The sequence below is a fragment of the Thamnophis sirtalis genome, unplaced genomic scaffold, assembly GCF_051295495.1.
Source record: "Thamnophis sirtalis isolate CommonGarterSnake01/CBP01778 unplaced genomic scaffold, rThaSir2_p1.2 scaffold_3, whole genome shotgun sequence".
Taxonomy (NCBI): domain Eukaryota; kingdom Metazoa; phylum Chordata; class Lepidosauria; order Squamata; family Natricidae; genus Thamnophis; species Thamnophis sirtalis.
Genome location: NW_028261383.1, coordinates 162,294,973 through 162,321,494, shown reverse-complemented (window position 1 = coordinate 162,321,494; position 26,522 = coordinate 162,294,973). Strand labels below are relative to the sequence as shown.

General features: G+C 40.8%; 1 protein-coding gene across 3 annotated transcripts in view; it reads left to right on the top strand.

Annotated features, from left to right (window-relative positions):
* Positions 1–23,337, top strand: part of ENDOU (endonuclease, poly(U) specific) — a 31,283-nt gene extending 7,946 nt beyond the window's left edge. For 2 of the 3 annotated variants that reach the window (XM_087710645.1, XM_087710643.1), the window contains exons 2-10: positions 5,720–5,749; positions 7,741–7,875; positions 9,356–9,379; positions 12,850–13,015; positions 14,299–14,501; positions 15,553–15,669; positions 17,131–17,237; positions 21,244–21,386; positions 22,544–23,337. In XM_087710645.1, the coding sequence (XP_087566771.1) occupies positions 5,720–5,749; positions 7,741–7,875; positions 9,356–9,379; positions 12,850–13,015; positions 14,299–14,501; positions 15,553–15,669; positions 17,131–17,237; positions 21,244–21,386; positions 22,544–22,658 (1,040 nt within the window). In that variant the 3' untranslated portion in view covers positions 22,659–23,337. The remainder of the gene's footprint in view (positions 1–5,719; positions 5,750–7,740; positions 7,876–9,355; positions 9,380–12,849; positions 13,016–14,298; positions 14,502–15,552; positions 15,670–17,130; positions 17,238–21,243; positions 21,387–22,543) is intronic. The other variant, XM_087710644.1, reaches the window with a different exon arrangement.
* The last annotated feature ends 3,185 nt before the right edge of the window (positions 23,338–26,522 follow it).

Below are 26,522 nucleotides of genomic sequence, written 5' to 3'. Positions count from 1 at the left end.
TGTAGATTGTGAGAGATGGAATTGAATCAGAAAAGACTTTTCCTGGAGAAATTTTAGCAGAAACTGACATTCATTAAGGATGCCCTAATTGCAGCAACAGATTGAATGTGTTAAGAATCTGTTCAGTTCTCATAATTTATGATTCCTTGATTACCCTCTCAAGAAAGGCGAGTCTAGGGATGTACAGCTTTGTAGAAGTGGTTTCAGAACTTGTAGTTCATGCGTGTCTATGGAGATTCTCAGTCATCCAGGTCATGGTTGTCCCAAAGGTGATTTCAAAAGGCAGCTTGACTTTCTTTGTCTTTTCCTTGAAGATGTTTCACGTCATGCAGTTCTTCAGATCCCAAAAGAACTTTTTGTTACTTTTTAAGTTGGACAGCCTTACCCTCAATGGCTGCTTTAATGGGGAGCAAAAATGGGCTGAATATTGAAGTGGCTAATTAAAGCGGGGGGGGGGGAAACCTAGTTGGATATCATTCCCATACCTGTCACACCTGGATTTTGCTCCCTTTGTGGGTTTCTATTGGGTTTGTTACATTTTTGCAGTGGTGGGTTTCAAAATTTTTTTGAACCTACTCTGTGGGTGTGGCCTCCTTTGTGGGAGTGGCTTGCCGGCCATGTGTTTCTCTCTCTCTCTCTCTCTCTCTCTCTCTCTCTCTCTCTCTCTCCTTCCTTTTGTCTCTCTGTCCCTTTTTCCTTTTTTCTTTCATCTCTCACTTTTTTTCTTTTTTTCTTTCTTTATTTCTTCCTTTCTTTCTCTTTCTTTTTCTCTGTGTGAGTCTGTGTGTGTGTGTGTGTGTGTGTGTGTGGTGGGTTTCAAAATTTTTTGGAACCCCTTCTGTAGGTGTGGCCTGCTTTCTGGGTCCACTGGTGGAACCTCTTCTAACTGGTCCGGTAGATTTGACGAACCGGTTCTACCGAACTGGTAGGAACCCACCTCTGCATTTTTGTAACATTTTTGTTATATCAAGGGATGCGGTTGTTAAATGAGTCATCACATGATTGGAACCAATTTTATGGCCATTTTTATCATGGTTATTAAGTGAATTTACACAGTTGTTAAGGAAATCCAGCTTCCCCTACTGATTTGCTTGTTGGATGCCAGGTGGGAATGTTGTAATCACATGACCAGAAGCCTCTGCAACCACATCATAAATGATAGCCGATTGCCAAGAACCTCAATTGAAATCACATTGTGATTGTGGGGGCAATGGTCATAATTAGGAGGATGGGTCATAAGTCAATTTTTCTGGGGCTGTTGTAACTTCAAGCCATCATTAAACAAACAGTTGTAGGTCGGGGACTGTGTGATATGACTATCAAGAAAATACTAAGATATAATAATATTGGAAAATAGGGTAACAATCAAACTGGAACAATCCAGAATGCATTTTAGATTGGAGGAAGAATAAAATGCCCCCTCCCACACATACACACAGTTTTTCAAGCAAGCTTTGATGTTTGATTTCTTTTCTGGTCATAGCAATGTATTAACTTTTGATAGCATATTGCAGAACTCAACTACATTTAGAAAAAAAAATCAGCTAATTTTTTTTTTAGGATTATACTGTTGGAATTAGTAGGAAATATGATTGCTCATTTCAAATGAAACAAAATTTTAAAAAGTTATGACATTTATGCAGTTACTTACCAAGCACATCTAAATTATATTAAAGTAACCAAAATATCCTTGCAATCCCCAAGGCACGTCGCAGCTTTTGAACACCCCTAATGTTTGGAAATTGAAAGCTGAAAAATTTGACACGCTGTAAGCCTGAAAACATAGTCATAGGAATCACATGTTACCATAGGTAAGAGGGCTAGGCTATTCCTTGAAGTAATGATTATTGATCAGTTCCACCACAAATGCGCGAACGAAAAAAGCGCACCTGACTAAACCACGGTGACAAAACCACGTGACGAATGAGCGACGAATGAGCCCTGAAGCGCGCCGACAACAGCGCGCCGATAGAAGCGCACTGTAACCTAACCCTAAACCTAACCCTAAACCTAACCCTAACCCTAAACCTAACCCTAACCCTAAACCTAACCCTAAACCTAACCCTAAACCTTACCTTAACTTAAATCGCACTTCTGTCGGCGCACTGTTGTCGGCGCGCTGTTGTCGACGCGCTTTTGACATTGCGGTTTTAGCGCCGTGGTTTTGTCGGTGCGCTTATGACGTTCGCGCTTTTGTTGTATTGATCTATGCAGTGGTAAAATGTTCTCCTAGCATGTTAGATTAACGCTAAGAAAAGCAGCATTTGAATGCTCACAGAAGGCCATTGTTGTGTCTTCAGAAACTAGCAGATCAGTGCATCTTCCTTGTGAGTCTTCAGCGAATTAGGCTGAGTCAGTTGGCATTTTCAAGCAAACAATTTTGTAGCCTTTTTTTTTCCCTTCCAGCTGAAACAGGGTGGAAATCAAAGTAGCTGGTGTGGGTGGAAGCATGGCAGCAATGAGAAACTATGAGTAAAGAGGTGTCCAACGGGTCTTTGGGTGCAAAGCAAGAAATGCAGATGTATCAAGTTTCTTCTGGCAGGCTACATTGGAACCAGCTCAACTGGCATATCCGATTGGGAGTTTTATAGTAGAAAAGCTAAGAAGTGGTTAAGGTAGAATTCCAGGGACAGCTGTGTATTAAATCTGATTCTTTGCGAAACCAGTGTATAGACCCTTCACCTCTTTCTCTGACTCAGGCTATGCAATGGGAAGATTGACCTCCTCTTATAGAGGGGGGCATTTTCCATATTGCAATTTATGTCCATTTTCATAATGGACAGATCAACTATCAAAGCGTTTGTGAACCTCAAAAACACATTGCGGCACAGAGATGCTAGAAACCTGGAAGAAGAGTTTGAGAGAGGGGAACGGTGGAAAATAGCTGCTTGTGGCAACAGGTTGTGGTATTTCCTTCAAGGAGTAAATTAAAGTTAGTTGGAACCATTTATGCTTTTCATCAAGATAAATTGTCCTCCATCTGAACTCACAGTTTCTTGGGATGGTTTGCCAATGCTGTCTTCAGTGGGTTGGAGTTTTTTTGTCCCCAGCACAGGGCTGGGATTTCCCTTTTAAAAACTTTATTTAGTATCAAAAGGAACACAAGTTAGAGAAACACGGAACATTTAAGAATGCAGAAAATAACCTAGAGATAATAAAGCCCAGGCAGATAAGCAATAGGTCTAAGAATGAAGCTCCTAAATGTTTGTCATCCCACCTCTCTTTAAATATTAGATTTTTATTCCATCTTTATTACTTTATACATAACATAAAGTGGCAAATATATCTAATACTCCCTCCTCCTCCTCCTCTTCCTCCTCCTCCTCCTCCTCTTCCTCCTCCTCCTCCTCCTCCTCCTCCTCCTCCTCCTCCTCCTCCTCCTCCTCCTCCTCCTCCTCCTCCTCCTCCTCTTTTCCCCATAACAACAACAACAATCCTGAGAGGTGGGCTGGGCTAAGAAAAAATGACTGGTCCGAAGTCACCAAGCCGGCTTTACTGTAGTCTTAATGTACACACCTTCCCTAAAAATCAAAACATGGAAGTGTACACAAATGAACAATGAAAACAATGAAATGAAAGTTTGGGAAAAGTGGATTTATTGCAACAATGTAACCAAAAGATCCTTCACATCTCTCCATGACTCACTGCACTGACCCAAAGGGGATAACGTTAAACACAATTTGGGAAATCCTGAGTTAAGGTATCATAAAAACTACCATGTTTCACTATATGTATAAGGACATATATTATTATGGAATATTTCATATCCTTTCTCTAAAGAAAGCCCAAAGTATCCTTATTGGATTTAAACCTAAGCGCACATGGTGAACATGTTGAGATGGGCAGCTATGTAACAGAACAGAATATTGGAGTGGATTGGAATGAAATGGAATGAAATAGAATAGAATAGAATAGAATAGAATAGAATAGAATAGAATAGAATAGAGTAGAATAGAATAGACTGCCTTGGGATTTTCTGGATCCAAATTCTAACCAGGCTGCTTAGTTTTCTAGGTCAGCTAAGGTTGGTTAATATCATGAGTTCCTTACGTAGGAAGGATCTCATAGTCCTGGCAGAAACTATATCCAACAGGAAGATGCAATCTGGGTGAGATGTCCCAAGAGCATGGGCTGGTATAAACTAGCTTCTCTCTCTCACTCACAGTTCGGAACTTCAAAACACTTGTATGGCTTAATGATCCCCCTTGGCACGTGGCCAAGTTGTGCAAGAGAAGCACTTAATGGGTCATCATAGCCGCTGCAGGGCACAAGTGTTTCCTTCATCATTCTGCTTCATGTTGATCTGACAACTGATTGCTAAGCGTTCAATGTTGATTATGAAATATGAATCACCACCAAAGCGATGATAACAAGAAGTGAACATCTCATAGATTGAAAGAGATGGAAAACCATAAATTGCATTTCCTAGAATCAAAATTAGCCTTCAAAAGATGAGGGGAGACAATAGGAAGAGTTTAATATTATGTATTATATAATATTCAACATCGGCAAGTAATGCATTAAATGAATACAAAGAGCTTAGCCTGAAGAACAGTATTTTGTAAGAGAGCTGAAGGCAATTAAAGAGAACTTACTTTTTAGCATATTTAGATTAATGTATTTTCACCGTCATCAAATTATGCATCCTTATGGCCAGACAGCCAGTATGGTTTAGGGGTTATAATTTTGAACTAGGACTGGGTTCAAGCACACACTCATCCATGAAAAGTGACCAATTGTTAGTTCAGTCCATCTTGTATATGTTGCATGAACGAACCCCCTCCACACAAAGACAAACGATTTTGAATTCATTCCAGATGTAATACAGGTAGTCCTTAACTTACAACAGTTCGTTCAGTGACTCTTTGAAGTTACAACAGCACTGAAAAAAGTGACGTATGACTGTTTTTCATATTTATGATCACTGCTGCGTCCCCATGGTCATGTGATCAAAATTCAGATACCTGGCAATTGACTCATATTTATGATTGTTGCAATTCCCAGAGCCATGTGATCACCTTTTTGTGACATTCTGACAAGCAAAGTCAATGGGGAAGCCAGATTTCCTTAACAACCATGTTACTAACTCAACAGTGATTTACTTAACAACTATAGCAATAGCAATAGCAGTTAGACTTATATACCGCTTCATAGGGCTTTCAGCCCTCTCTAAGCGGTTTACAGAGTCAGCATATTGCCCCCAACAACAATCTGGGTCCTCATTTTACCCACCTCGGAAGGATGGAAGGCTGAGTCAACCCTGAGCCGGTGAGATTTGAACAGCCGAACTGCAGAACTGCAGTCAGCTGAAGTAGCCTGCAGTGCTGAATTTAACCACTGCGCCACCTCGGTAAGAAAGGTCATAAAATAGTGTAAAATTCACTTAACAAATGTCTCACTTAGCAACAGAAATTTGGGGGTCAATTGTGGTTGTAAGTCAAGGACTACCTATATGTTGCTCTTCAAAATGAATCCTGTTCTGAAGATAGAATTCCCTTGATAGCAGGAAAATTCTCTCCTTTTTCACAAAGACGTTATGCCAAATATAATTCCATGCCATCAACTGCCTTATTCGAGATAATAATTTTGACATTTATAACTGGTTGTCCTGGAGAAAATAATATGGTTTCCAGAACAAGTGAGGACTTGCGTGAACGTAGGCTGTGGGATTGCAAGTAACATTATTTAAATCTTCCTTGCCTTCTTTATGAAATTACAGGTAACAACAAATCCAGAGGCAGAGCCCAAGGTAAGAGAATTCTCATTACAAATAATAAATAACATTATATATTAAAGTATTATATTATCTATAATATTATTGAAAATAACACAGTGCCCACCATGGTCTGGCCCAAGAGATTCTATAAAGAATAAGAAAATAAAACAGACTTATTTGTCAACAAATTTGAAGATATTTGTGTAAATGTAGTTTTCTTTGCCCTGCTGTGAAGCTCATGGGTAATTTCTTGAATTCAGGTAAAAATAGTGGTAGGTGAGAACAAATACCACAGTGAAGAGTGAATCATTAGTCTGGCATTTCTGTACTATAATGAAAAAAATGTGCTTTTGTGGTGAAATAGTCTCACTGTTTGAGAGTCTGAAAGGTCTCTCATGTGTATTTGTGTGTGTGTGCGCATCTTTCTATGGATTAAATTCTTTGAAATCCTTGGGCAGAGAAAGGAATAGCGCCACAATGTTTAGGAACTTTGATCCCATACACATTGGAAGCCATGGATTGGTACGATCTGTAGGTGCAAAACATATGGGAGTAAATAAACACCAAACAGAAGTCTCATTATAACAGAAGACAAATGTGTAACAGCCACAAAAATGAATATTTAAAATGAATTAACCTTCTGCTTTAGAAGAAATATTTTAAAGAAATCAGTTGAATACTATTATTTTAATTAAAACATCCAGGAAAAAAAATATTTAAGATCTAAGATTTGTAAGATCTGGATGTTATATTGGAAAAAAAATGGATCTGGGTACAGATTGATTGATTTGTGTCAGAAGCATCATAATTAAAATAAGGCATACTATACAAAATAAAATATAAAATACAAGATTTTATAAAATATGTGCAAGTTAAACAAATCTGACCCAGAAATGAGCAGCATTAATTGCATTCTGTCCCATTGCCATGAGGTCCTCAAGCATACACTGATAATATTTTTGAAATATTTGAAGGGTCACCATGCAGACAAGGGAGATGTATCTTCTGTTCAGGGGTGGGTTTCTCGCCCCGTTCCAACCGGTTCGGTTGGAACAGGGCCGGCGGTGTCCGCGTGCACGCGCGCAGTGCACGCATGCGTACTAGCGTCTGTGCGATGCTCCAGCTGCTCCTGGAGGATTGCGCAGGCGCTGTATGCGTCCTGCGCATGCGTGGAAGCGCAGAACTCATCAAAACCGGGTAAGGAGCGCGGGCGAGCGGGCGGGCGGGCCCTTCGCCGTTCCCGGAAGTTACTTACTTCCGGGTTCGCTGACCAACCGGTTCGCGGGGACCGCCGCAAACCGGTTGAAACCCACCCCTGCTTCTGTTGCTCTAAGGCAGGGTGTCCAGTGGACTGAATGAGTCACATGCTGGCCATGCCCAGCCCCATTTTAGCAAAGGGGGGAAAAAGCTACAATACGGCACATGATGACAACATGACAACATGAGTTTGACACCCCTGCTCTAAAGGGTTATATCCGAACAAGTGAATTCAGATAACAAAAATAGGATCTAGGTTAAAGCTGAGAAAGACGTTCCTGGTGGCATAAAGCATCTCTGAACCATCTTCCAATGATTCTTAACAAGGTAATGACAGAATCCTCCCTTGGAAGGGGAACTCAAAGCTTTAGATGCAGGAAGGCCTCTGGAGTTGATCTCAGTGAATGGATAGGTTTGTAGGAATAAGTAGCCCTTCATATAGTCTAAGCATCAGCGTTTTAAAGATCACCACCATTATTTTGAGTGGGTATCTAAAATCAATGTGGAAGCCAGTTCAATCAAATGTTCTCTATGCACCACCCACACAGAATTGAGGTGTTGTAATCTCTATACATTTAGAGAAAGCCCCTTTCTTTGACAATATTCAAAGGAACAGAACCCAAATGTTCCTGAAGCCAACTTCTAGCTAAGGGAGACACTCCATTAGCCCTCAAATACTGCACCGGGATCATCTTTTAACTGGCGTTTACTGCTAATCGCAGCTCTGCTAATTATTTTGCCTCTCCTGATATACTTCTACTTTTCAGCTTTGTACGGGCCTGCGGATTCCTGCCAAGGACGGTGTAATGAAAAATATGACAAGAAAGATGAGTGCCACTGTGATGATAAATGTGAACAAAAGCAGAACTGTTGCGGAGATTACCACATCCACTGCAGAACAGGTAAACCATTCTCTGATCAAGCTTGACTAAGTGGATGTCACAACTATATCTTAGTTGTCCTGAAATCAGAATGCACATTGCCTTTCCCCCACATATTAAACTTTTCAATCTAGATACAGACTTAGTATAGTGGTTGTCTCCCATCTTACTATTCACCAGTCTGACCTACCGATCTTTTTTTTTAATTAGCCAGGATTAGCAGCAGACTGTCCTCTATTTAACACACACGCACACACACAAAAAGTGACTGTCTTCATGCATAACCATATTCTCCAAGTTTGTGTAGATTTAACAAGTGATAAGATAAATGTTCTATAATAATTCCTTGTTTCAAAAAGTTAAGGTCATATATAAAACACTCTATTGTCAAATTGGAGACACCTAATCTGGAATAGAGATTTGATATGTTGCTTCTTGTTGCTGCAGGCTGTTTTGTTTTCAGCCAAAGAAAGCATGTGGGCCTAAGGCTAAGCCAATGGAAGAAGGGAGTTTACCAAGCTATTTAAACCAGGTCCCATCTTTTGTCAACTTAAGACTCCATTTTGCAGGATGGACTCTGGGTTGCATGTCTGAAGGTTCACAATCCAGGAAGACACCCCTTCACCCCCAAATCTCAGAAGTCCAAGCCATATGGCCTCTGTACATCTCTCCCACTGGTTAAATCCCAAGGGAAGACCTCAGGAGATCACTCCTCCCACGGAACTTTTTCAGTAGCAGCATTGTTGGTCTTGCTGCAAAATGTATTTCTTCCTGTTATGTCCATCCCTAAATCAACGAGTTGTTGTCTTTGAGGATGCAAAGAAAACAGGACATTGAAGTGTCAAGAGGGCTGTGACCCCAATAAGGAACAACTAGCAATTCATGGTCTTTTCAGTACCAAGCAAAGCAATTTTGATTTTTGAACCAATTAACACCCTGAATTTGCAAGATAGTGTTGTTACATGCTTTGGATGTGGGCAGTTATTTGTGTGTTATGATCAGTGGTGGGTTTCTATTCTTTTTACTACTGGTTCGCTCATGCACACAATGCTTCTGCGCATGCGCAGAAGTGTCTGGGCAAGTCAGCGGAGCCTTCCGCCACCTCCACTACCGGTTCACCCGATCTGGGCCAAACCGTGAGTAACCCACCTCTGGTTATGATATTATATTTTAAGTGCTTGGGATTTCATTGACTTATTTTAATCTATTGTAAACCTCCCTAGGAAAACCTGAAGGTAACACTTAATTTTTAAATAAATAAATAAATATGGAGTTCAAAAAGTTCTCTATTGGGAATCAATAAATTGGAAAGTGTGGAAAATATTCCTCCAGATGAGATGCAAAAATCCAAAACGGATAAGTGGAAGTTGCTGCCGTCTTTCCCACGCTGATAATCATCCACCCGTTTTGGCAAAAAGGCCATATCTATAGAAATAAATGACAAGTTTTATGCTTTTCTGTAACCAGAAAATTAATGCCCGATTTCTTCCTTCTTTAACAGGTACTACAGATGGCAAAGAAAAGGGCAAGTATTGGCACCTTCTCTTCTTTATATGAAATGGGCAATGAAAATTGCTAACTGCTTAAACCACAGGGCTTTTGAGGAGCTAATGAAGGCAGGAGTGAGCTGATTGGGTAGGAGCTCCTAACATGAAGGAATTCATAGCCAATTATCTTCCCTACCCCCTGCCTCCTCTAGGCTCTTAGTTGTTTAATTTTGCTATTGCAGTTTCAACAGTGAATAGAAGCTCCTTATATCAATGTCTACTGTTGACCTCACCCCATTCCTAAGAGGTCGGTAGGGGCGTGCATAAGTGCACCAGTGTGCCTAACATCCCTGTCCTAATGTCCCCTTTTATTTGTACCCATTTCCTGTGTTCTTATTCATGTTTATTTTTATTCCTGTTATCTTGTACATGAGTGACAAACTAAAGAAATAAATAAATTGCTAGCTTTCCATCAGTTGCTCACTTCATTGATGATAGAGACATCCCCCAGTTCTATTTCGTCTAGCTAAAACAAACTTTTACTTCCTCTTCACTGACACCCAGTGGCAGCAACCACTTCCCTTTAGGGATATTTTGGATGGCAGTTCTATCACCCATTGCAATTGGCTCTGCAAGCTGGAGTTTATGGGAACCGTGTTCAAAATACCTTTAAGGTAACAAGTTGTCTATCATTGCAATCAAACATTAACAGTTACAAAACTGAATTCATCCCTGGGCCTATATGGTCTAGGGTTCCTTTAATTTTAAGGATTTAGCAGGAAAATTTACATTTAAAAAGGGGGTTAAAAACATCCTTCCCTTCTAATGATATATAGCCAGAAGCATTTGGATCTTTTGACACTTCTAGCAACTACACAACAGAACAGAAAACTAAAGTCCAATGTATACTTGAATCCAAGAGGTACTTACTCTATACAGTACTACTTTACCATGAGTCTTTTCCAAAATATCTTCCATAAATCCCATGTTTTGGGGTCTTTCTAGATCAGTGGCCCCCAACGTTTTGGGCACCAGGGACTAGTTCCATAGAGAGAGGTTTTCCATGGACCAGTGGGGATGTGGTTTTGCGTGCTGCCTGCATCCACAAATGGGCCTTCACTTGTTTGTGGAGCCCAGTTTCTGGCATGCCACAGGCCAATGCCAATCTATGAACTGGGGGTTGGGGACCCTTGTTCTAGATGACTGGTTCTTCAATAATTTGATCCGGTTCCACCACAAAACCACGCTCGACTAAACCGCGTCCGACTAAACCGCGTAGCTGATGTCATCAACAGGGCGACAACAGCGTGGAGACAGAAGCATGCTGTAAACCCTAAACCTAAAATTAACCCCTAAACCTAAATCTAACCCCCCTAAACCTAATCCTAAACCTAACCCTAAACCTAACCCTTAACCTAACCGTAAACCTATCCCTAAACCTAACCCTTAACCTAACCCTAAACCTAATCCTAACCCTTAACCTAACCCTAAACTTAACCCTAACCCTAACCCTTAACCTAACCCTAAACCTAACCTTAACCCTAAAGCTAACCCTAAAGCTAACCCTAAACCTAACCCTTACCTTAAGTTGAATCGGCTTGCTTTCAAAGCGCTATTTAAAGCACTCTTCTTTCTCCGCACTGGCTGTTGCTGCCCTGTTGATGACGTCAGTGACGTGGTTTAATCAGGGGCGGCTTAGTCGAGCGCGGTTTTGACGGGTCATGATTTGATCCTATTATCAAACTATTTAAATTTTTCCCAGTTTTAAATAATGTCATTAATATCCCCTTTTCCAAAAACCAACCCCAAATTAAAACAGGCTGTGGTTTTATACAAGTATCACAAAAGCAGCAATTCCATACTTGAACTTTGATTGACAAACTATTACCGTGTTTTCCCCAAAATAAGACAGGGTCTTATTTTCTTTTGACTCCTGAAATAAACACCTGGCCTTATTTTTGGGGAGGTCTTATATTTTTGAGGTGCAGGAGGCGGCAAGCGTGATCACCTCATGACTGCTGCTATGTTGCAATATTTTCAGGGAGGGCTTATTTTAGCGCATGCGTTCAAAAGCCTGATTGGGCTTATTATCCAGGGAGGTCTTATTTTCAGGGAAACAAAGTACCCTCAGAATAGTTGCAAATATTCACAGTGTAAGGACCACTGCTCTAGGTAGACCTTGTTGTGAAATAAGATGAGGAAATTCATCAAGTGGTGTAGTCATCTCTACATGGATTTGAATACGTTCACAGATGTTTCCAGGTGACTGTAACAATACTTGGAGCTCTCCATGGTGATCAGAACCTGGAGCAGTCAGGTTGGATCCTTCCTGCTTTATGATCTAGTGGTTCTAGTACAAGAACAGAACTAGACAGATGTTAATCCCCCCCCCCACATGCCATAAAACCCATGAGTGCTGCCAGTTGTCTCTTTCATTATTGTGGTTCAGCCTAAAAAATCTCACTAAATAGATGTAAAGATAAAGTAGAAGTAGACTCCTTGGGAAAAAGAAAGAATCTTTGGTAGAATTAGGTCTTGCACACAAGACACGTTGTGCATATTATAAATTAATCATCCACATTCTGGATTGTTCTGTTGAGTAACTTAATCTCTGTGTAACATGATTGTGCATGGATAACTAAACCACTGTTATTCTAATAATTTGTCCTATATAGACTGTTACTAAATACATTGAGCAAAACCTACTGCGCTGCTTTGTGCATGCGTGGGTATTAGTCAATGTTTGCAACTTTGCACTCTCAGTATCTCCATCTCTTACAACGAGGTGCTTAATCAGAGTATAAATCTTATAATGCTGTTTTTTAAATTTAAAAGCAAAACCCAGATAATATGTATGATGTGTTTTAATGTACATTAGAAATGTATCTTTTCATTTTTCATTTCATTTTATTAGGATTTATAGGCCGCCCTTTTCCCTGAGGGGACTCAGGGCGGCTTACAATCATAGGGAAGGGGGTGAAATGCAAAAACAAACGATATGTGAATAAAATAAAATGATAAAAACACAACTTGCATTCAACACTCAACACTCGGGCGGGGTGAAATTGGAAACCTATCCCCAGGCCTGTTGGGATAGCCAGGTCTTAAGGGCTGTGCAGAAGGCCTGGACGGTGGTGAGGGTGCATATCTCGACGGAGAGGTCGTTCCACAGGGTCGGAGCTGCAACAGAAAAGGCTCTCCTCCGTGTAGTCGCCAGTCGGCATTGACTGGCGGATGGAAATTAAAACATTTTTGCACTTTAAAATAAAACATGGTCAGAGATAGATGTTAAACGCATATGACAGATACAGATCAGAAATCGTTTCAGCTATGTATTCCCAACAGGCACACTTGTATACTTTTCAAATTGTACTTAAAATTCTTCAGAAGCTTTTTATCTGCTACCTTTGAATCATCCTGGATGGATGGCATCTTTGCCTGTTCTAAGCAGCTTTGCCCATTGACTGATTCAAATGACCTTAAGCTAAAGTAATTATTTTTCCAACAGAAGGATTCTCATACAGAGACAATACTATAACTGATGAAGAACTACAAGTGGTATCAGAGAAGATTTCTCATTGTGACCGCAACAGAGCAGAGGAGTCTGACATTGTCCTGAATAAGCAATACTTCACTTCCAAAACAAGTGGGCAGGAAGATAATTCTCCAGAGAAGTGAGTTTAACCTAGTGCCATGATGGAGAAACCTATGGCACACATGCCATAGGTGGCATATGGAGCCCTCTCAGCTCCAGTGTGCATCCTGTTGGCCAGCTGATTGTCGGATCTCTACTGCACAAGTGGGAGATGTGCGCACATATTGGGGGGGCACTGGGAGTCATGTTTGCATGTGCATGTGTGTTGGGCAAGGGGTCATGAGGGGTGTGGTGACCCTGTGCCCTGTTTTTGGTCCCAGGTGGCTTCAGGGAGGCCTGGGAGGCCCAAAATGGGGTGTGGGGTTGTTGTATGGATACATGGGGGTGGTCATGCCCATGCACTGGGGGGTTGCACACATCCACTGGGGGAAAAGGGTGGTTGTGTGCACATGCACAGGGGGTGGGGTGCATTGCATTGTGGGTGTGGGCATGCGCATGCACGCTGTCATGCGTGCATACAGTTTTGGCATGCAAGGGGAAAAAAGGTTAGCCATCACTGACCTAATGTAAGCTGCAAAGTGAACATAGGCAATTGGAATGGTGGACCCTTAATTACAGACAACCAAACTTCCAGAGATGGAAAAATAGGAAAAAAATAACTATTTAGCATTCTTGTTTCTAAATTTGAAGCTGGAAATATCTATTGACGACTATATCAATAAATGGACTGCTATACGTATTAGATATTTACCTTCATTCAACCATAGTAATATATTCCAGAAGCATAGGAACTACAGCGGGAGCCCAATTTTGATGACCAAATGTTGCTTTTTCATGTAGAAAAAAAATGCCAGGTTCAAACCCAGGGGCAGTTACATTAGAAAATTGACATCAGACAAGGCTGAGGTGATTAGGACAGTGTTTCCCAACCTTGGCAACTTGAAGATGTCCGGACTTCAACTCCCAGAATTCTGGGAGTTGAAGTCCGGACATCTTCAGATTGCCAAGGTTGGGAAACACTGGATTAGGAAGAACCAATTGTCTCTGCCTTTTATCTAAGGCAAAATATTGACTAGTTACAATGGATCCTGAAAGGCCATATGTCCATGGATGCTTGGCAGAACTAGGGAAGGACGTAGAATAGCTCTCAGCACCACACATTTGTGGTAGTAAAGCCACCTCAGCTACATATACTGCAATTGGAAAGTTGCCAATCCCACACAGGAACAGCCAAGAGGTTGTTATGCCAGTGGTTGTGAATGAAATCACTCTTCCAATCTGTTAGGTGGGAGTGTGGGATGAATCCTGAGCCTGTGGTAAACTGTAGGCCAGTCTCACTCCAGATGGTTTTTCTTTGGGCAGGCTCTTCAGCTATGTCAACCATAAGAAACTCTTCTCAAGGCCATCTTATGCCAGCTTCATCAAGCTATTGGATAATTATAATGCACATGTTGGGACACAGGAGAAATTCACCCAAGAGCAGATGAAGGAACAGGACAATTTCCTCCAGGAGATCATGAAGACTGAGGTCATGAAAGAGCTATATACATTTCTTCACAGCAAACGTAAGTCTTTGGTAGTTGAGGGACAATGAAAATTATTTTATATAGAATCACAGAAGCATAGAAGTGGTCAACCTCAACGTTCTGCTCAGTGAAAAAATCCCAAAACAATTATCCCAGGTGGACCTTGTAAAATGTACAGTTGCATGAAGAAACATTCGGTAGCCCTAGTCAAATTTCATTCCAAGGAATCTAAGTGAACAGAAGCTGACAGAGTCTGTACCAGAGGTGGGTTCCTACAAATACGGTACGGTTCGATCGAATAGGTAGTAACTCCGGTGGACACGTGATCCTACCAGTTCTATCCTTGGCGGCGCCATCTTGATTTTCTGTTCTGCACATGCACAGAACAATCTTCAATGAAAAAAATGTATTTTTTTTCTTTTTTGTGTGCATGCACAGACTGTGTGCACATGTGTAGAGCAAGCAATTTTTTTTGCCCGCTGAACCAGTAGTAACGGCAGCAGGAACCCACCCCTGGGCTGTACATGGTACAAAGTTAAATATCTTTCTAGAAATTTGCTTGCTATTCTCTTGGGGAATTCACTAAAGCTTACAATTTGACCGGGGTTGTTGCAAATTTTGTATATAATTATGCTTAGCATGGAGATTCCTCCAGAAAATTGGTTTTGCTGTCCAACTCCTTCCTTTGAGGTCTAACATTGTATCACATGGAAGCCGTATCTCTTTTTGCTGAGTGTATGGATGAATAGATCAAGCTTTCATCATCTCAGAAGTTCCTGGAAATAGTTCTGTGACTGAGGAAAGTAACATACGAGATGATTCACAGCACTCTCATAACTGATGATTCCTAAAGCAAACAAATTAGACATTTTCAGAATTAATGGAAGAGCTGCGGACAACAATTTCAAAGAGCAGATTTTTCTCTCAGCCTTCTTCCCAGCTCTATCAAACATGTCTACTTTCGATTTCTTTCAAAAACTTCCTGCTCCATAGAGAGAGCATTGTTGGGATGATGTGAGTATTCTTTGTGGAGTCTTCAGGTAATGAGAAATAAATGATTGTTGTTCATCCATTTGTATCTCCATCCTAGATCGTTATGACACAGAAGCAGAGTTTGTTGACGATCTTAAAAATATGTGGTTTGGCCTTTATTCCAGAGGCAAGGATGAGGAGGGTGACTCCAGTGGCTTTGAACATGTCTTTCTAGGTAGGTGTAGTTAAAACAAGCTGATGTTCTTTCATAGATTTCGTTACAGGTAGTCCTTGGGTTATGAGCTTTCATTTAGCAATTACTCAAAGGTATGACAGTGCTGAATGAGGAAGACTCACTATGAGTTCTTGAAGTTTTGGCTGTTGCAGCATCCCTGTAATCATTGTGACTGCAATGAGAGTGATCCCTGCCAGCTTCCCACAAGCAAAGTCAATGGGGAAGCCAGCAGGAAGTCAGGATCATATGAGGTCTTTATTTATTTATTTATTAGATTTATGTGACAGCCTATTGTAAGCAACTCTGGCTAGCTCACAACAACCATAAATTGGGATTCATTGGACTGCTGTCATTAAGCAACATGATCACATGTTATTTCACTTTACAACTGCATCACTTAATGATGGGGTTCCCAGTCCCAATTGCTATTGTAACCTGAGGACTATCAATACAACCACTATTTGTCGTCTGATATTGCTTTAGCACATTCTAGCCCTTAAAAAAGATGGATGTTTGTGGCAAATTAAAGACAGTTCTGCTACAAGCGAACTGATGACCTTGACAGGATGAAGACCTTGCTGATATAAGCTGATTTGGATTAACTTTTAAAGATATTCCCTATTTGGGACCCCCTCATGCTCCTTCGAAATACAGTTGTATATGAACTTAATGTTGCCGGGTCTCACCAAGAGGGGAGAATGGTTTATGTCAGGGATATCAAACTCAAGGCCTGGGGACTGGATCCGGCCTGCGCGATGCTTAGATCTGGCCTGTGGAGCCACCCTGGAAACAGCAAATGATGAGCCCGTGGTGCCCCTGCCAGCAAAAAAGGAGCTCAGGAGGGCCATGGGTGGCCCTCAAAAGCTCCATTTTCACTAGCAGAGGGTGGCAGGAGGCCATCGCAGCTGAAAACAGAGCTCAGGAGCCTGTTTTCGCTGGCAGAGTGCTTGGGCCACCACAGGCACCCTTGACATGAATGGCATTGAGTTGGTCATGCCTCTGGCCACACCCTCCCTCAGGTCAAACACAACCCTGATGCGGCCCTCAATGAAATTGAGTTTGACATGCCTGATCTATATAGTTCAACTTGGAGAAGAAGTTCGTTAGGTGTCTTGGGCTCCATCTCTCTGAATTTCCAACCATCATATCACTTAGTGATTCAATTTCATTTTTGGCTTTCCATTAAGCTTTACCCATGTCTTCCTTTTTACTACTATCATCCTCCCTATTCATCCCTTCATCATAATATAGTGAACTTTGTAAAATTCTCCTCCATTTCAGCAAGGACTTTGAAGAGTGACAAGCCTGAATGCTTTTATTTGGCTTTTCTTATTGATAGGATGGAGGAAAGCTCTGTCTTAATTGTATATAAAACTTCTTTGCAAGGAACGATGTTGCATGACTTATCATTTTTGTTATGAATATAAATTAATCTGTTCATTTGTTTACGGTTCCTTTTAGGAGAAATCAAGAATGAAAAAGTATCTGGATTCCACAACTGGATTCGTTTCTACCTTCTGGAGAAACAGGGCATTGTTAATTATTTCAGCTACAGCTATGATGGTCCGGTACGTTTCACTGGGGAAAATGAATAATCTTTCACTACTGGGGAAAAATTAATGCACTTTATGAGAAGAGATTCCAATTCAGCTGTAAATTCAACTGGCACTTTCCCCAGGATGCCACAGCATATTGCCTGATGAAATAGGCATACCGTGTGTCTATTTAGCCTCTCTGTGAAATACTGAGCTATAATTTCCAACATCCTTTGCTATTCACTAGCTAGATCTTTGTCAATAAAGCCAATTTCTCCTTGTTTAAGGGATGAACAGCCACACAAATATTATGGAGGCCTGCCATTCCTTGGGAAATGGAGGTGGAGGAGGAAATAATGACAGAAGTAATGGCATTAGTTATATTGTTGTAATGCCAAACTGTTGCTAAATGGAGCATGGGTATATGGCAGGGATGGGTTTCAGGTGGTTTGCGGCGGTCCCCGCGAACCGGTTGGTCAGCGAACCCAGAAGTAAGTAACTTCCAGGAACGCCGAAGGATCCACTCGCCAGCCCGCGTTTCTTACCCGGTTTTGATGAGTTCTGCGCTTCCACGCATGCGCAGAACGCATACAGCACCTGCGTGATCCTCCAGGAGCAGCTGGAGCATCGCACAGGCGCTAGTACGCATGCGTGCACTGCGCGTGTGCACGAGGATGCCACCGGCCCCGTTCCAACCGAACCAGTTGGAACGGGGCGAGAAACCCACCCCTGGTATATGGGTAGAGAAAAATACATGCATCTCTGTCTCTGTCTATCCATCTTTCTTTCTTTCTTTCTTTCTTTCTTTCTTTCTTTCTTTCTTTCTTTCTTTCTCATCTATCTATCTATCTATCTATCATCTATCTATCTATCTATCTATCTATCTATCTATCTATCATCCATCCATATCTATCTATCATCCATCTATATCTATCTATGTACCTATCTATCTATCTATCTATCTATCTATCTATCTATCTATCTATCTATCTATCTATCATCTCTCTCTCTCATCTTCTATATATCATCCATCCATTTCTATCTATATACCATCCATATCTGTCTGTCTGTCTGTCTGTCTGTCTGTCTATCTGTCTGTCTGTCTGTCTGTCTATCATCTGTCTGTCTGTCTGTCTGTCTGTCTGTCTGTCTGTCTGTCTGTCTATCTATCTATCTATCTATCTATCTATCTATCTATCTATCTATCTATCTATCTATCTATCTATCTATCTATCTATCCAACCACCCATCCATCCAGCCATCCATCTCTCTATCTTTATTATTTATCTAGAGAAGGGCATTTCTTAACAAGATATCTTGCAGGTTTTGTCCTTTTTTTAGTATTTTATGAAGACAGAGGCAGGATCCCCTGGATTTGTTTCTAATGGAAAAACAATATCATAACTATGACAACACTACAATAAGAAAAGTAGTGGAAGAAAAAACCCTATTGCAATAAAAACATGAACGATTCTTACAGTATGTTAACAGTTAGCTCCTATTTTATGGGTGCAAAGTTTCTCAGGCTGCAGCCCAATAGCAGGGAGATGTGTGGTTTTGGGCAAGAGGCATGCCTGCTTTCCCTGCCTAAACAGGCTGCAGAAAATACGTTATTAACAACGGTGGTTCAAAAGAGAGAGAAGAAGAAAGAAAAGAGAACAACTTATACATAATTATCCAGTTGTGACTGATGATAGATTTTGGGTACACACAATGTCACAAAAATAGTCTTTGACTGAATTCAAGCCTCCAGGGAAAGCCATGAGTTAAGCCCATCTTAGATGCTTCTTTGTGGATTCCCTCTTCTCTTAGTAATGCCGAAAAGGCTCTTTAAGACTTAAGGAGAACAACACTGGAACCTTCATTCATTTCCTCTTCTACTCCTATATGACACACTCATACACCCACTTGTTCTAGGAGTGTCTCTGGGACACAGCAGCAATTCTGCTCTCTCAAAGAAACAATGATTTAATTTTTTCTCTAAGGGAAATACATCCCTCCCTCCTTCCTTCCTTCCTCCCTCCCTCCCTCCCTTCTCCCACTGCACCAGCCTCTTCAAGTCCCCCTTTCCAAAGGCTATGTTACTGTTCGTCTTTCTTCACCAAACAGGACTATCACGCTATTGCTTTCCCCAGTCCACCTGAACTTTTCTCCCCTGCTATTGGCTCAGATATGGAGCAGCAAGACCAATCAGGAGCTTCCACTGGAGCCTTCTTTTTGGCAAACACTATGTTAGGCTGCCACCTAGCATCACCAGTGGGTGAGACAAGACCAGATGACATCTTGGTTATGGAATTAATTCTAGAGTATTGTAAGGAGCTTGAACATGTTGGGTATTAGGATGTCAGTCACTTGAGGGACTCTAGCCCAAAACATTTTTCTGAGGCTGAGATAAAATCATAAATGCCATCCCACTTCACCAAGTCCAGGTATAATGCTTGGCTATGTTATTTTGATAGGCAGATATCTTACAAATATATCTGCTCCTATATGTATGACTGTGCTTAAAAACACTCATATGTACTTGAAATATGTTTAAACAACTACTTTGTTCCATGTTCATGTTGCTATCTCTGTCTAGTGGTAGAGCTGGCCATGGTCACATATTAATCTCCACTGACTATGTTGGAACTCTGACTATGTTGGATTATGAGCCAAACAAGGGTGGATTGAGAGTTAGAGGGTTGAGAAGAGTTTAGGAACGTTTCTCTCAAGCTTTTCTTGGACTGGTTTAGGCATAGGCCATCATGTGACTTATTTCAATCAGTGCTGTGACATTTGTCACCCCATTGATTACTAAGGTTGATTCAACTGACCTGGCTGGCTAGGTGAGTGTCCCCTCCCTCCCTCACTGTTCCATGTGCAGCCAGAAGTTGCATGCTCATTGAATGAGGACAATCATCTTCAATAGAAGGAGTGTACTGATCTTCAGTCAAGGGCATACAAAATGACATTGGTGGCATCACTGATCAGCTTTATGTGGGAGGTTATATGGAGCAAACACTGAACCCTACTTGCCATATGATAAATCTTTTCTTCCCTTCTCATAAATAGAATAAAATAGAATATAATTCTTTATTGGTCAAGTGTGATTGGACACACAATGAATTTGTCTTTGGTGCATATGTTCTCAGTGTACATAAAGAAAAATTAAATAGAATACATTAATCAAGAATCATAAGATATAACACTTAGTGATAGTCATAGGTTACTAATAAGCAATCTAATTATACTAGGAAACAAATAAAACAATATAAATTGTAAAGATACAAGCAAGATGGTTATAGTCATAAGTGGGAAAAGATAGGTACTAGGAAGGAAGAGAAGAATAATAGTAATATAGTCTTAGTAGGTAATATGACAGTGTTGTGGGTCTTAGTTGTTTAGCAGGCTGATGGCATTTGGGAGAAAACTGTCCTTGTGTCTAGTTGTTCTGATGTGCAGTGCCCTATAGCATCGTTTTGAGGGTAGAAGTTGAAACAATTTATGCCCAGGATGTGAGGAGTTTGTAGATATTTTCACAGCCCTCTTTTTGACTCATGCAGTATACACGTCCTCAAAGGAAGGCAGGTTGGTAGCAATTGGGTTTTTTTTTTTTGCAGTTCTAATTATCCATTGAAGTCTGTATCTGTCTTGTTTAGTTGCAGAGCCAAACCAGACAGTTATAGAGGTGCAGATGACAGACTCAATAATTATTCTGTAGAACAGAATCAGCAGTTCTTTGGGCAGTTGGAGCTTTCTGAGTTGGTGCAGAAAGAACATTGTAAAGGAAGTACCAATGTATTTTCTTTGCCTTATACTACTGATAGAACACAGCATTCCTCTTAAGTTCACTAGTCTTCACAAATAGTCCTATCTCATTTTGCATTGTGAAGTCATACAAATCACAAATTCTTATACCTTATCAAGGTATAAGAATTTGTGATTTGTATGACTTCACAATGCAAAATTATTCCTGGAAATACTTTATTGTTGCAAACATTGTAGATCAATGCTCTTGAAAAATTTCCAGCATCCTTTTTTCCTCCCCTCTCTTTAGTGGACCTCATATCCAGATGTGTTGGGAATACAATTCAACTTTGATGGATTTAACAAAGAGGTTGGAAGTGCTTTTATTGGAAGCAGTCCCGAATTCGAATTTGGACTCTATTCCCTGTGTTTCATTGCTCGGCCTGGAAGAGTGTAAGTATATTGTTAAGGCCAAGAGTTATTTTCACGGAAATTAAAAATGAGAAGATGCAGGGCCAATAAAGGATGGTCTGGAAGCCAATGCATGTTTTTGATGTGCTACCTCCCATGTACCAAAGTGAAAGTATTCACATTCTGAATGAAATTGGATCATTCTTTCCAAGTGAAATGAAAGCTTTCCATCCAGTCAATTATTTTCAGAAACAGAGCTGACAAGCAGGGAATGAAAGAGCAATGTTCTCACATCGACTGTACACTCCCTAACATCTGACTTGAAAAGGCCTCTCACTTTTGAAGACAAGGGTTTCATTTAGCTATCTGAGTCAATAAAGGTAAAGATTCCCTTTGCACATATGTGCTAGTAGTTCTAGACTCTAGGGGGTCATCTCCGTTTCAAAGTTGAAGAGCCAGCGGTGTCCAAAGACGTCTCCATGGTCATGTGGCCTGCATGACTAAATGCCGAAGGCGCATGGAACGCTTTTACCTTCCCACCAAAGGTGGCCCCTATTTTTCTACTTGCATTTTTTACATGCTTTTCAACTGCTAGGTTGGCAGAAGCTGGGTCAAGTTACGCGGTGCTAGGGATTCAAACTGCTGAACTGCCAACCCTTCTGATCGACAATCTTAGCGTCTTAGCCACTGAGCCACCATGTCCCCCTTCTTTTTGATTTCTTTTGTTGATCTGAGTCAATATATGGCAACAAACTCAGCCTTCAAATTAAAGCTTCAGCAAAGCAATGGTCATTAAAACATCTCAAGATCTTGATTCAAGGTAGAGTAAAAGTTCTGAATTTTTCTGGTAATGTTCAGGCAAATGATTTTCACGATTTAGGAGTAGCACATAATAATAACAACACCTTGCAGAATTTAGCAGCCTCAAGGCATGAATCACATCAGTGGGTTCATTCAAGCAGTTTATTAAGGTTGCTCCACAAACGATCCTACTCATGGGAGATCTGAACTTTTCATGAAGAGGTTTCCAAGGAGCTGGAGCAGACAACATTCATAAAGGTGATGCTACAGAGAAAAGGGGAAATTGTTGTAAGGCTTGATTCAGCTAGTAATTTGACTCAATTGTAGCCTATTCCAAATAATAATCTAGAACTTCTTATTTAAGAAAAATGATTTTGTACCAATTTTCTATCCTTCAGGTGTCATCTGAAAATTGGAGGCAAGAATCTGGATATCCAAACATATGCTTGGGATAAATCCACTTATGGCAATGGCAAAAAGTATATTGCCACAGCTTATGTGGCTACCCCATGAGGTTGCAAGATTTTAAAAAAAACAACCTGAAAGACCCAGAAACAATCCACAGAACAGCCAATGTTAATTTCTCTTCATGCCATTTCACAACTGCTGTATATTGTATGTGTTCTTTTAATGTTGTACTAGTGATATCTGGAAGGGATCATAGTGAGAAGAGATTATAAATCTACAAGTCTTTGGCAGACTGTAAGTTCAGCTGGAAGGCATAGGTGCCAAGTAACTTTTTTTTCAGCAGATGACACACATTTCACCTAAAGTAAAAACAGAATGGAAAATGAAATAATGTTTGATTTTTTTAAAAATGAACAATGGAGAGCATCAGGTTCTGAACATTTCTAAAATTACTTGCCATTGTCTTTTTCTTGAAATAAGCCTGCTTTCTATTTAGGCAAAAAAGAATGAAGAAACTTTGCAATACGTTGAGTGTGTGTGCGTGTGTGTGCATGCACACACAGTCACACTCATATAGGCAACACACACACACATTTCATTCATTCATTTATTCATTCACACTATTTAGCAAGAGTAGCTATTCAGGGAACTAATTAGAAATGGGGACAAGAAGGGGAAGAGAATCTAAATCAGTATTTAATATAACTATATGAAATATCAAAACAGAACTTTTAAGAATGGTACTTAATTTCCTATTTCTGATCCATTGAGTTTCTCTCTGATTTTTTTTATATATATTGTTTAAAAAACCCAAACTAGTTCACATGTACCTGCTGTGTCACAGAAACACAAATTTAGTTGTCCAGGGTTCTTTGAATTCCTTCCCTTATACTGGCCAGCCTCTAAGCAGCATTAAAATTGAAAAACCTAAGAAATTGCACTAAAAGCTTAACATTTGTGTTCAAAATGTTGCTGAGCCATAGACCAAGTGACTAGTCTTTAACTAAAACCACCATTTCTCAGGCCTTTGATTAGTCATCTGGAGAAAATGGTCTCCTACCTACCTCACAGGGCTGTTGTGAAGTTATGAAAGGCTGACGGCAAAAATATATATGTAGTAAGATGCAAAATATTATATATTAATAACATAATGCACCTGTATGATTTGGTTAATAAATCTTTGTTTGAGTACCTTGTTTTTAAAACACAATTATGATGTTTATATTAGCCCTTTATCCCCAGTAGTGATATTATACTTTTTTTCCAAGAGATATGCATATCTTATAGCTCTACAGTTTCTTCAGATTTTCTTTCTGAATCTGGCAGAGTTTAACTATAGCATTCAACTGAAACTCAATAAACTGTTCAATAAATTCACATTAGATGTGGTAAAAACCGTGTCCTGTTAGACTGATTCCATGGCATTCCAAGTCTATTTCAGTTCAAAAATCAAAGATTCAAGAGCCTCTATTTCTGAAGCTGCCTGTCATTGCAAGTGAGCTGATAGAATAAGTAATAACTTCTAAGTAGAAATTTCCAAACAAAAATTTGCCAGTACCTTGGGTTCTGGGAATTTAAGTCATTATTAAGCAGCTGAAAATAATTGTTGAGAAATTCACTTACAACAAACTTTTAGTTTTGACTTGTTTAATTTCAGATTTTTAGATCAATACACAACTCAAACATGGTCACCATTGGAATTTCATACCTATCTGAATTTCGCAATAAAGTTGCTTAATAATAATAATGCATCCTGTGATGACACCTTTAAAACTATCAAACAACAACACCTGCCTAACCCAAGTTCTTGGGAAGGACTTGATAGGTGGACAAAAATGTCAAATCCAGTTGACCATCCACTGTTTGTGTAACCATACCTTAATAATACAATAATAATAGATTTTTTTTAAAAAAAAACTGCACTAGAATTTCTTGAAAATTATTTGCCAAGTTGAACTACATTTGGGGAAACTCTACATCTGTGGAGGTGAGGCAATGAACCATTATTGTGTCTCACTGTTGAGTGACCAAGTTAGCCTACTCGTTAACTGCACACCCAGAAACTTGATGTTGCTAACCAACTCCACAGGTGAATCATTAATACACAGAGGTGTGTGGCTGGCTCTTCTGAAATCGACAATGATCTCTTTAGTTTTTCCTACATTTAAAAGAAGGCAGGTTTTTTTTATTACACCAGTTCACCAAACCCTCTACATCAGTGGTTCTCAACCTTCCCAATGCTGCAACCCTTTAATACAGTTCCTCATGTTGTGGTAACCCCCAACCATAAAATTATTTTCGTTACTACTTCATAACTGTAATTTTGCAATTTTACAATGGTCTTAGATGATCCCTGCGAAAGGATCATTTGACCCCCAAAGGAGTCCCGACCCACAGGTTGAGAACTGCTGCTTTACATCCATGATGGCGAACTTTTGGCACATGTGCCAGAGGTGGCATGCAGAGCCCTATCTGTGGGTGCACGGCCGTCTCCAGCTGCTCTTCCGGGTTTTGTCACGTGCTAGCTACCTGGTCTTCACAAGAAGACCAGCTGGCTGGTGGGCACAGCCGCATCAGAACCTGGAAGAGAGCAGCTGCCAATGCTGGTCAGCATGCATGCATGCGATGGAAGCCAGAAGAACAGCGGCTACCGCAGGCATGCACCGCAGGCATGCCAGCTTCTCTCTTCCAGGTTCTGGCGCTCCAGTGTGTGCATGCTCCAGTTTTGGCACTCTGTACCAAAAAGGTTAACCATCACTGCTCTATATCCTTAGAGTAAGCACCCTCACTGTCATCCTGAATAAGAGCCACCTACTGTTGTATCATCCGCATACTCCACAATGTGATTGGTGGTAAAACTTGACCAATAGTCATGGGTGAACAACAGCGGTCTTATGACACAGCCCTGAGGAGAACCTGTGCTCAAGAAAATGGTGTTAGAAGCATTAGTCCCAACTCTATTGGTACTCTATCCCCCTCTGCACCTCGCAGCTCCTCACCCAGTGTAAGAGAGGAGCAGCAGCCAAAGCAGGCTCCAGGGTGGATAGATAGACCAAACCTATGCAGGAAAGTTGCAGCAGCTTGAATAGTAGCCCAGCGGATGCTGAGCTTCAAGCTGGAGCTGCAGAGAGCTGAGCCACGAGCGGTTTGACAGATGGCTCAGCTGCAACTGTTTCAGAGCAAAGGGGGTCGTCCTCCCTTCACCATCTGCCAGGGGGTCACAGGTGACACCCAAACATTGGGGTCGTGGATGTGGGGGGAGCTAGAGAGCGATCACACGAACAGAAAGGGAGATGCCAGTGACTGATTTATAGGCATGCATTTGTTGGGCTCAACTGGACAATTTGCTTATTCCAAAAGATTCTACATGGAGTTTACAGCTGTGGCCTGTGTAAGCTTCCTGAGTGGAGTGGGAAGGGAGGGCCATGGACCTCTGGCTAAAAGCATATTAGCTGGTACGCATCAGTATGTGGCAAGCTGATCCTAGGGTCCAGACCATATATTGATAAGATGCTCAGCTGACTTCTTAGCCAAACCTCTGAGGCTCTTAGCATCCACGGTCCGACGTTTGCCAAATTCCTCTATCTTTGTTCAGAGGTGGGTCTTCGCATAATGGAAACACAATGTTTTGAGGGAGTGCTGCTTATAAGTAGGGAGGGCTTAGTGACCAACTGCTTTATTAACAGCTCTACAGTGTAAGTGTAGCAGGAGCACAAGAGAAGAAAATGAAATCACACTCATCATGACATCATCATGCAAATTATGTGCCATATGGCATTTGGTGTTGTGATGGAGCTGATGAAAATTACATATACCAACTGTGCTATTGGTATGACTTCATTGTGATGTCTACCAAAAGCCTACCTTGTGATACAGATTAGGATATAATTGCACAATATACTATGTCTTATTAGAAAAAGAGGGCTCTCACATCTTACAGTCCGGTGTGGCTTCCTATCCACAAAACCA